At 39.9% G+C, this 12,260-nt stretch overlaps 1 protein-coding gene across 1 annotated transcript; it reads left to right on the top strand.

Moving 5' to 3' along the window:
* Positions 1-925: 925 nt before the first annotated feature.
* On the top strand, positions 926-10,449 carry LOC309576400 (coagulation factor XIII B chain-like; the record flags this gene model as incomplete). Its single annotated transcript, XM_082287679.1, has 10 exons — positions 926-1,007; positions 2,087-2,287; positions 2,778-2,963; positions 4,552-4,728; positions 5,923-6,093; positions 6,427-6,519; positions 7,182-7,364; positions 8,797-9,000; positions 9,365-9,547; positions 10,226-10,449. The coding sequence occupies 10 exons, from the start codon at positions 926-928 to the stop codon at positions 10,447-10,449; spliced, it is 1,704 nt and encodes a 567-aa protein (XP_082143805.1).
* Between the last annotated feature and the right edge of the window lie 1,811 nt (positions 10,450-12,260).

The following is a 12,260-nucleotide window of genomic DNA, read 5'->3' as shown; positions in this document are numbered from 1 at the left end:
GATCGTGTATGACAGCAAGAAAAAAAATATTATAATTCCTCTGTTTTTTAAGCATTTCAAGATAGTGATGGAACAACAGGATCTTGTAAAGGTGAATTTAGAAATTCTGAGCTGACATTTTAAGGGAGGTATCTGTGAGTTTCTTCTTTGTATCAAGTGAGCAGTGCATACAAGCATGCATCTCCTCTGGCTGAATAGATTGTGTTCATCACAGCATCCCTTTTCATCTTGTTCTCTTCTGCATTCTCAGAATTGTGTTTGCTTAGAGAAAATGCCAAGAAAATGCAAACTGTAAAATTATACCCTCCCACTCCCAAAGTTAAGCATTATACCTCTAATGATGCTAAATCAACTGGTAGCCATTAGTCAGTCAGGTGACTTTATGAGGTTCATTTTTTCTGGTTTTGTTTAAAAAATACTTGAAAGAGGCTCATTGTGTTCAACACAACTCAGACAGATAGTAAGAGTGACTATGTTGTTCCTGTAAGAAACTCCAAAATCATGAATATCTATAGCATGCAGCTGACTGGTTTACTCTGGGGGTAGGCTGGAGGACGGGGGAATTGTCTCTGCTTTCAGCCAGGGTAAATAATCTGATAACAGAATGCCCTTTAAACTTGGGACTCAGGAGGTTGTGAGGGGAACAGTGATCAGCAAGCTTAAAGTGTTCCATAAGCTTGTTGCCTGATTTCACTGTAAAATGATAAATTACTGATGGTAAAGTGTATCAAATGGAGGTAGAATCCTGCCAGTCTAGTGCTAAGGTATTTGGAGAACTAAAATAAATGAAAATAGTTTTTCCAGTGAATCAACTTGTTACAAAATACCATAGACATCGAGGCATTTGTTGAATACCTTTGAAAATTCAGTTAATTATTTACAAAAGTAATACTTAGGGAGTTTTCACAGGTAGTGGGAACTGTAGATGGAGACAGTAATGAAGATGAGATTGAAAAGCTGTTTTTTCTTCCTAGTTATGGTGTGTTCAGGGAAGCTCTTTGCAGAAGGTAAATACACTGAATTCTATTGTACATTGAATCTAGAATATGCGGCCTTGGTAACGTAAGGGCAATGTCTTTCATTTCTTTACTGCATAAATACTGCTTTTTAAATTTAAATACAGTTCTGTTGTGACATGGCTGATGATCACCATTCAGCTGTAGGTGATTCCTGTCTAAGGCTCAAAGCTGTAATATTGAAATGTTCAGACTTCAGAAGAAATTTCTTCTGAAGTGTCTTTGAGCTGTTTTGAGGCACTTACACAAATTGAATTTTGTACTATTAAAACTTTTTATATATTGAAGTGTCTTGGGGACTGAAATGTTTTCAATTTGTTACAAAGCAAAAGAGTGGAAGTTAAATGGAACCTGCAGCAGTTAGTCTGGGGTGGTCCTGCATTTTCTATCCCTATTTTCAGCATTGATTTCTTCTTCTGTTTGTTGTTTTGGGTTTTTTTGTTCATTTATCTGGTTTTTTATTTTGGGGTTTTTTAAATAACTCAAGGTCATATTCAGCTCGACTCTTTTTGAAGGTCTTCTCCTATAACTGGGGCGTTCTGTTGGTTTTTTTAATTGCCATTGTTTTTTCCTTAATCTCCATTTCTTCTTTCTTTTCTATTGACTGTTTTTAAATTCTCTTTTTAAAGCCTAACTCATATATTGCCTCCTGGCAGTTTGTCCTACTTTTCTGCTAACATTTTCTGAATTGAGGAGCTGAGGCACAGCTAATCCTGACACTTGTCACTGAATTTTACAGTAGGCGTTGGTCTGTTTGTGTAGCAAAGGGTGCTCATGCTTCTGGGCAAAATAGAGTTAAAAAGGTGTCCTGCATCAGTTTTGCCCAGTTCACATTAGGAGGTTTTATTCTACAGCTGATATTCTTGTGAACCCTAAGAGCAAAAGCTGATAAAATTGTAGTATGTCTTCATTTCAGCAGGTCTTAAAAGGCCCTTCATGCTTGTAAGTATTCTGAATTTTGTTCTTCTTTGAAAGCCTGTATCAGTCAAGCTGATTTTAAATAAATTCATGCAAAAACATTCATATCTGGGCTGAAATTTTTAGTGGGAAATATATTTATCCTTTTGCAGATACACCTTGTGATTTGCCACAGATAGAAAATGGAAACCTTGCCCAGTACTATTACAGTTTCAGAAGTTACTATTTCCCTATGCACAAAGGAAAAAAACTCTCCTATTCTTGTATGGTTGGTTACACGACTGAAACTGGGACTCAAGATGGAAGAATAACTTGTACAGCAAAAGGCTGGTCTCCAGTGCCACAATGCTACAGTGAGTTAACTTTATTCATCTCCTGATTGCTTCCAGCAGGAACATTTCCTAGCTGGTGTTCCTGGGATATATAGGAAAAGAAGCTGCATAACAGAAGAGATAAAATGTACAGGGTGCAATCAATTATTTATATCAAGACTACATGGGTTTATATATGGCTTTTTTTTTTTTTACAATAATACATATTTTATGGGCTCTTAACCATTTATGTTTTTTATAAGAACATAAGAAAGTTGCCCAGTTTTCTTAGTCTGGGAAAACTTAGTTTTCCCTTAGATGTATATCTTCTCCAATCTCCCTAGCTCTAGATTCCTTGGCTGTATTCCATGTTGTTACTGGTGGCTTGATGTATTTTTTGATGATTGGAGCAGTGTTTCTCCAGTAGGTCAAGAAAATAAGATTAGATCAGTATAGCTACAAACCCCTTCTTTTGCTTCCTGGAGAACAAATTATTCCATTCTTTCTAACCAAGCTGTTTTCTTTCCTTCAGGAAAATGCAACAAGCCTCTTTTGGAAAATGGCTCTTTTTCCAGCACAGAGATGGACTTCAAAATCCATGAGAAATTGCAATACAAATGTAATCCAGGCTACCACACCCCGAGTGGTGGTACTGAAGATACAGTGCAGTGTCAGCCACAAGGATGGTCCTTCCAGCCAAGCTGTACTAAAAAACTTGGTAGGATTCTGCATTTTTCTCCTTTTTAATCTATTGCAGATGTATTTAGTTTCACCGTCCTTGCTGTACCTGTAGGGTGTTACAATCTGGTTTAAACCCAGAAAAGCAAAGCAAGCTGGGTCTCTGTGCATAAACCGGAAAGAATTTAGAAGGTTCAAAATATTCCCAGAAACAAGATTAAAACTAAAAGAGGTTAGATGTTGATGCCAAAAAATTGATGTATTTTATTTAATAGTAAAAGAGGCAAAGAGAAGGGAAGATAAAAGAAAGAAAGAAATGGAAAAAAGAAGTGTGCATGGGGGGTGGGGGAACAGGGAGAGGTGACAGGTGTTAGGTGGAAGCACATCACCCATCTGAGGGTCCCAACGACGTCTCGTTGCTCCCCTCCATCCGGTCTGCTGGTGGTGAGGGTCCCCCGTCGCCGCCGTGGCCACGCCGCCACATGCTGCCACACGCCAAAGGGTGCAGAATTCTGTGGATTAAAGTCCACTTTGGGCCAGGTGGGAACGCCCACGTGCCTCTCTTGTAGGGGCTGGCTTGACACTGTCCCTTGCAACACTGAGGGTCTGTTGCATCATCTCTGGTGCAAGGTCTGGGGACCCCTTTGAGGGGGGATCCTTTGATGGGCCATGTCACCCCCTTCTGCTGTGGATAAGCTTCCCCTCCTCCCCCGGTGAGCACCCCTCAGCTGGGCTCTGCACAGTTGGAGGGTGGGCAGTCACTGTGCCTCTGACCAGAGGCTTTTCCAAGATACCCAAGGCCTCTCCTCCCTCCACTGTTGGTTCGAGGGTCTGTGTGAGCCTGGCAGCTGATAGCCCTGGGACTGTGGTCTCCACCTTTAAGAAAATGTTTTTGCAATACAGTTTTAAAAGTCCTTGAAGAAAATGTTTGTCATAGACTGTAATATTTCAGTCTTTGACATAGGGCCAAACTGCCTATGACAGACTCTCATTTGAGTACTCCTAAAGCAGGTTCTCAGGTGTTCCTCTGGGGAAGAATTTGTCAGGTTTCACGTGCTGCTGGTTTTGTGCATTTGTATAGATGCAATTCCATGTAAAATGAATCAGCAGAGATGAAATCACACTGTTTCAAATAAATCCATTCCCATACCAACTTTCTGTTCCAAATGACGAGTGGAAAACTTGTGCCAACCAACTGCATTTGTAATTATTTGTTATTTACCAAGGTTTTGCCTGGGATATGACAACTTTTAACATGTATCTAAGGAAAACTTTGAAATACTCGCAACAAAAAGAGCAATTAACATCATGCCTGTGCTTTATTTCTTTGAGAGTCATGTCAGGTGCCCAAGTTACGCCACGGCAGCTACTCCAGGGCCCTGCAGGAGGTGCAGCTGAACGGGACGCTGCAGTACTGGTGTGAGGAGGGATATCGCACCGCGGCGGGGAACGCCTCTGAGGCAGCGCTGTGCCTCGCACACGGCTGGGACCTCACCCCCAGCTGCACCAGTATGTCATTCTCTCTGAAAACTGATTTATTCTATGTGTAAAAATCGGCAAAGAGGCTTCTTTCATCAGCTGGTGGGCGCTTTCCTCAATTGGTTTTCATTGCTGTGTTTTATTCCCAGGAATAACTTGCTCCTCTTTGAGTGAAGTTGCTCATGGAGGTTTTCATCCTGTGAAGAAACTCTATGAAGAAGGAGATGTAGTTCACTTTTTCTGTGACAAACATTATTCTGTCACCGGATTTGACTTAATTCAGTGTTATGATTTTGGGTGGTATCCAGACCCTCCAGTGTGTGAAGGTACCCCGTTTTTATAGTTTTAGTATGTCAAATTCTTAGAGAAAAGCTCTCACCTTCTTTCAAGAAATGCTTTATGAATACAAAATAAAAATACGGTTGTACCAGTTTGCAGCCTAAATCTAAATAGAGTGCTAGCCAAAGGGCAGGGAGCCAAAGTAGCAGGAAGGAAGGTAATGGTAACTGGAACTACATTTTAGTGAACTGTAGCAACAGAGCAGATACTGTCTCTTACTGTTGTTTCTCTGTTATATCCTGGAGAAGCAGGAATCAACAGTTACAGGGAATTGTTTAGACCCAGAAGCTCAATAAACTTTGTTCAGAATACATGAAGGTTTAATCAGGCCTGCTTAATCCTGCCTTGTGGGGTGGGGATGTACCTCTTGAGGGGCATTAAAAATAAAATTTGTAACAAGGTCCTCCTTAGCTTGTGGTACTTTTTAGAGTTGTCCAGCCTCCCCAGACCGTACTTGTTTTGAACAGAATTAATTAAAACATTGTCCTGAGGACAGAAACACACCTTTAGCAATTGCTATCACTTCCCCAGTCATTGGGGGATAATGGAGAGTCTCAGTAAAGAAAGTTCCAAAGGAATGAAAGGTGAAGGAGTTGAGATACAGAACAGAGCGGAAAGCAGCACAAACCAAACTTTAGTACAGCTTAGACTCCAGCCCTGTGTTTATTCTCGTGACACAGCAGGAACTTTTCTTGAGTGAGTGCAGAGAAGGAGGAGATGCTCAGGAGGATGAAAACAAGGCCTAAATCTACTTTTGAGGATACAGTAATCACAAACTTAATTTGGAAATAGGAAATGGGCTATGATTATTGCTCCTTCTGTAGCATTAAAATTAATACATAATCTGCTTTAAATATTATATGAATGGGGAGGGTATGGGAAATCTCTATTTCCTGGAGTCCTTTAAAGAACATTTTATTAAGTCTCTGTGGAGAAATTACAAATTTGTTTATAGCAGTACAATGACATAGTATTTCTATTTTAATACTTGTTGAATGCAAAATCACTTCTTTGTTCAGGTCTCCCATTGTATTAAGAAAATTGAGAAAATTTTATTGAGCTGTTACTCTGGATGAGCCAAAAAAGCCTTTAGAGTGATAGGCTTCCATTGTGTATGGTGAGCTTAATTGTGTACGTGGTTTTGGTAAGAGAGAAAACAATATGCAATTTTTTATTTTCAGATGTAAAAAATAAATGTCCTCCACCACCACTCCCTCATGGCCATATCAGCACAGCCAGAAGAACATATCGTAATGGAGACAAAGTTCGTGTGCAGTGTACCTTGGGAAGAAGAGGATCTGAGGAAATCCAGTGTGAAGGAGGAAAATGGACATCACCCTCTATCTGTATTGGTGAGTACTTCTGTGAAGGCTGACAACTGAACTGAAATGATTCTTCAAACCATGCCTTAATTTTCTGGAGAGCTTTCGTTTCTACATCTGCAAAACTGTTTGCTTTCCTCTGTTAAAAGGCTTGAGAGGCAAAGTGCTGCATATTTTGCAGGCAATCCATGGTTCCCAGATTAAAAAGAAGGATGAGCTAGGTGAATTCAGCTGCCACCTGTGACATCTTCCCTGGAAAACTGGGATTATTACATTTTACAGTGCATCATGTCTGGCTGTTGTAGTACTTTAAAATGAGCTGTTTCTGAGAAAACTGGTTCTGAGTTTCTGCTATGGTTACAGGAACTGGGGATAAACAGGAATCTGAGGCACCACCACCACTCGAGGCAGATGCAGAAATAAAGGCAAGCCAAACACATCGCAATGAAGATATGAGTAGGTGAACGTTGCCCTTCTATTTAAAAGGGACTCTCCAATCCAATTATAGGCATTTTATGAGTGCTTTTTTTCTTTTGTTATAGGACAGTTCCTTATTCCTGGAAATGCTTGCATGTGCTACACATGTCAATGTAGCCAATTAATGAAAGACTATTGTTGCTTATTTCTAAGTTACACCAATAAGCCTGCTCTGTATTCTTAATTTTATTTCATATACAGCATTTACTTTCAGTCATTTTGTACCCTTTAATACTATTTGAACATGCAAATTCATATATTTTGTTGTTCCTTTGATCAATAGTTCCAGTGAGGTTTCTTTTGTTTATTTTGAACCACACATGGGTGAAACATTTCACGTAACAAATAAGATGGTCTTGTCACATAAAAAGAACAGATTACTGTGTTGAGTGTAAACCAGCAGGAGTCAAAAGTAGACATAGATGTAAAGTGTAGAGGGAAATAAAATGCACGTCTGCAATTCTGTAAGGCAAGTGTAGAATCTCTGAAAATGAAATTTGGAAAAGGAATTATGTTGGTTTGGATTTTAATTGTATGCAAATTATTTTGCTCAGTCTAGTATTGGTCTAATACTTTCACCAGTGTAAACATTGTTGTAATCTAATCAAGATCTAATTGCCTGTTTCTCTATCTCATATCAGAAGTGCAGCAAGACTGTGCCTCTCCACCTGTGATTAAAAATGGTGGTGTCCTGGGCCCATTATTGGCAAGCTACAAAAATGGTTCCTCAGTAGAATATGGCTGTCAGCATTACCACTTTTTGGATGGGCCCAGTACTGTCTACTGTGACCATGGAAACTGGACAGAACAACCAACCTGCTTAGGTGAGTCTTGGGAGGAAAAGCGAGTTTTGTCATATGTAATACAGAAAGGAATGAAAATTGGAAAGAACCTCTAAATAATCTTTTCTTTACCATCTTTTCTCTTTTTTTGGAGTTAATAAAGATTCCAGAAATATGAGGATGAACCAGAATTAAACTTTAGCAGTCCTCTCCTGGGTGTTCTCAGGCCTGTTCTTAAAACCAGCCAATTAAAAAGACTCTGTTTCCTGAGTGAGCTATTCTAGGATATAGCTGTCCCTGCTTCCTGTGAGGATTCTCCAATTTCATTCCTCCATATTGTCCATTCAGTTAATTTCTTCCTGTCCTTCAATAGATAATTGGAAGGAATGGTGTGACCATTCCCAAAATAGATTTTAGATACAGTTAATGAAGAATTAGCAAAGACTTCTTGGACTTTTGTTTTTAAACTTGCAGCCTTTTTTTTTTGATTATGTGTCTTTGTATCTGTTGTTTCATCCTGGCCTGAACTTTTCAATTTTTCTGTGCTGCTCTTATGTATGCTGCCCAACACAATGTGTAGAACTCCCACTAGACAATTGCCAATGCTAGCAGGAATACAAACATGAGTTGTTTATGTTTCCTTCCTATCTCTAATGAAATAATCCAATTTTTCTAACATCCTTTGTTAAATTGGCTCACCTTGAAGTTCTTAATCTACCATGAAAATGAAAATAAACAACCAGTTCACTTTTAATTGCTTATTTCTAAATGAACAAAAGTTACCTTATTTAGACTGAAAGGTCCAGGTCAGCATTTTTGGATCTGAATACTGAAATTTAACAAATCCTGTGAAATAACGAAATCTCATTTCCTGTGAGCATTATTTGTCTCCTAAGCATCTAAATAAGCCCATCATCCTTTGCATGTTTTCTGAGATTTCTTTTCAACACTCACCTAATCAGAGCAGAAAGAGTACATGCTGATGTTATCTTCAGGAAAATTCCATGTGAATTTGGTGTTACACTGCTGTCACCAGACTGCCAATAACTGAGTTCTCCCTGTCTTTCCCTCAGCAAAGCATCAATAAGGGCCTTTAGCAGCCAATGATTCTCGTGGAACTTGTAGAAATTTATTTTGTAGGTGACCCTCTGTCAGGCTTTATTGATGTTGAGCAGGGGTTTCAGAAGTTAATGAGGTTAATCATCTAATGGAAGGCTACACTCCCTGATGTGAACCTGGTTTTAAGAACCCTGTCAGAAAGCATCCCTTCCTTTTGCATGTGTTTGGTCTCCGGTGTTACTTCAGACCATTTCTTTCCATTTGCATTTTTTTTATGCATCTGTACTTCTTTGTCTTGCAAGATTCAGAAGCATTTTAGAACTATTGACTTGGGGTTCTCTTTCTTCGCTCCTACAAAAGGGAGCTAAGAAACCAGTTCAGTGGCTTTTTATTAAAATACACTTTTATTTCCTAGAACCGTGTACTCTTAATGTAACTGATATGGACAGCAACAACATAACATTGAAATGGAGACGGGAAGAATTAATTTTCCTTCATGGAGATCTCATAGAGTTTGAATGTAAACAAGGATATGATTTTCTCCAGATTGCCATTCCATCTCCTGGGAGGACACGGTGTGACCATGGCAGACTGAAATATCCAAAATGTGTTATTCAAGGTAAAACAATCATTTTTTCATTGCCTTTCTAATTAATCAACCTTAGACCTATTAGAAATTATTTGCTTTACTTTCAGTGTGAGCCTGGAGTCTGTTGTAAATAATCAGTGCTTAGACTTCAACAATACAGATGCATAAGGCATTGTTTAACATATCCAAGCATGGAAAAGTGATACACCTTCCTTTGATGGGCAAGGCTGGAGAAAGGAGAGGGAAACTCTTCTCCAAGCCCAGGAAACTGAAAGCTCTGTAGGAAGAGAGCTGTAAAAAGAAAACCTTCATGTTCATTTAATTTATGATAAAGCTGTCTATTTGTTAATTTCTTATGCTGAGTGTTTCTGAAATGCTTTAATTGTTGCTGCAGCTGCTACAGAAAAATGTGGCTCTCCACCATCTATTGCAAATGGAGCTCTTACTCTCCCAGCGCTGCCCCAGTATGACAGTGGTTCTTCAGTTCAGTATATTTGCTCTGACTATCATTTTTTGCAAGGCTCTGAGAGAATCTACTGCTCTGAAGGACAGTGGACTTCACCACCAGTTTGTATAGGTAGGTGTAATAAATAAGAGAAATAAGAACTTCTCTGTAAGATTCATAGCCTCAAGGAGCAGCCTGGAAGTGACCTGGTAAGGCCATCTAGTCCAACCCCCTACAATGAGTAGGGTTGCTCAGAGCCCTGTCCAGCCTGACCTTGGATGATCCCAGGAGTGTGCAACCACTGCCTTTCTGGGAAAACTGTACCAGTGTTTTACCACTCTCACTGGTGGTAATGTCTCCCTTATGTCTAGGCTGAATCTACGTCTCTTTATGGTTTAAAACCATAACCCCCTTGTCCTATTGCTCCAGGCCTTACTAAAAAGCCTGTCTTCATCTTTCTTACAAGCCTTTTTTAGGTACTGGAAGGGTACAATGAGGTCTCCCTGGATCCTTCTTTTCTCCAGGCTGAACAACTCGAATTCTCTCTAAAATCAGCTACTTAAAATTTATAAATTGAGTATTGTCAGCTAGAACTTTTAGATGTCAATTTCAGTTTCTTCAGTGACAGATGAAAGTTTTAGTAGAAGCAAGTTAAGCTCATCTGGCATTTTTTGTATTTCCTTAACTATGATATGCCTGCAGTATAATAAGACAATGGAAAATAATTTACAGTTCTAGTGTAGCCTAGTCACAATATTCTGTTCCAATAAGAATCAATTTATTAGCACTGATCAAGTCTCTCTTTTTTAGAGCCATGTACTTTGTCAAAAACTGAAATGGAGAAAAATAATGTGCTGCTGCAAGCATTCTATGCAGATCAAGTTTACTTCTACCACGGGGATTATGTTGGATTTTACTGTAAACGGAACCATTTTGGAGCAGAATCTGGCACAACTTTATTTCAAGTACAGTGTAAGAGAGGACAGCTGGCATATCCAAGGTGTGTTGAAAGAGGACAACAAGTATGGACTTGAGGAAAGCCTGTAGGAAAGGTATGTGTGCAGGTGAATGAGGGTGGCCTCATGTTCTCCAGGTCACTCCACTCAGCTTTGGGAAATGAGTGCTGGGTCTGAGCTGGATTGGGACAGAAGGGAAAGGCGTTTGTGGGATGAGGATGAGCAGTGCAGCACAGGGATGCAATATTGGCATACACATGGAAAAACCTGAAGGAAGGAGTTGTACATCTTAACAGCACTCATGTCTCCCTTCACAGGTAAGGAGCCTCTAAAAGTTTTTAAGGGATCTGTAAAACTACTTAAAACCTAAAAGTAGACAAAGTTACTGAGTAGTTAATTATTATTCTTAAAACTATTTTAAGAATATTAAAATCCAAGTACTTTGTATGATTTCTTATGACTCTTATATATTGGTACTCTTAAGGTTCTGCCTATGAACATGTGTGACTACAGCTATGAAGAGAATCCAGGAACATGGACAATCCATTTCAGTCGGTTTTAATAAAAAAGCCACTATAAGGGTATTTTCTGTCTTTTATGTCTAAACTCATGTGTCTGTGAAATCATAGCATGTATGGTGCTCTGTATGGGTTTCCAAGGCTTTTTCAAGAGTTACATGAAAGAATAAAACAGAAAAAGAAATTAAAGCATTCAGGAATAGATAAATTCTTCTTATTTGATCAAAACCCAGTCAACGAATAAGTGGAAAAAAGGGTTGATAAAAATACTTTACACCGTGTAAGTAATAGCACTACCCTTCTTTTTACAGAGAAATCTGGGTGAAATGGAGAGAAGGGGATTAAAAGGCCCTTGCTGGAACAGCTGCTGGAAGTAGAATTCATTTAGCCCCATCACTTCCTCTGGATGTACACACAACACTGGCTGTGTGGCTGTGAGCACAGGACAGGATCAGGGGCATCGCAGACATGAAGGCAGCATCTTGTTGAGGAACCTGGAGGCAAAGAATGCATTGCATACTCGAGCTTCGTGTGGGGCTGCTGCCACTCACTCACCTACCTGTTTTAGTGACATGCCACATTTTCTCACTCATTGTTTTAATCCTAGTGTAGTAATAGAATACCTTCTTGTGACCCTTAATGGCCCTTGCAAGTGCCACTCTGAGCTATTTTCTAACATTATCCATACATGCCACATCACTGCCATGGACAGCTCACCTTGGAGCCTGTTTCTGCCTCAATCCCCTGTACACTGATACCTTTTCTGCTTCAGAGATCTCTGTGAAGTCTCTGATTAGATAAGCCAGTCAAGGTAGATGTGTTTTTCCTCCTGAAGATGATAATTGAATAATCTTGTGCTTGCAGGATCCTGTGCTTCAAGACTTACAAGCTTTTCTCAACTCCTGTGAGTCCCAAGCAATCCCATCTACTCTTTTCCTAAATAAGTCAAATTCTGCTCTCCTAAGGTGCATGATTTGTGCTCTGGTACTTGCTTTTTTCTCCCCATTCTGAATCATGAACTGCATTAGTACACTGTTACCACAGCCAGGCTGCCACTGACTTCCACAGGCACGTCCTCCTTGTTTGTGAAGGGCAGATGGGGCTGGGGGTGGCATAGACTGGCCCATCCCAGGCCTGGATGAGGATGCAGTTCCCACATTCACCTAGAAACCCCAATTATTTGCACCCCAATGTCTTGCCCTTGCAGGAAACCTCTGGCTCAAGTCCCCCAGAACTGATTCTGGCTAGAGACTTCCTTGAGTTGTTCAAAGGAGGCTCCACTTGCTCTTTTCTGCTCAGGCACTCAGGACACTGACCCCAGGCTCATTTCCAAGCAAGTGGAAGAAGAAGGTAGGAATAGACAAGGCCAAA

This window comes from Coloeus monedula (genome assembly GCF_965178545.1).
Source record: "Coloeus monedula genome assembly, chromosome: 9".
Taxonomy (NCBI): Eukaryota; Metazoa; Chordata; class Aves; order Passeriformes; family Corvidae; genus Coloeus; species Coloeus monedula.
The sequence above is the reverse complement of the archived record's forward strand: the minus strand, read 5'-3'. Positions and strand labels throughout refer to the sequence as shown.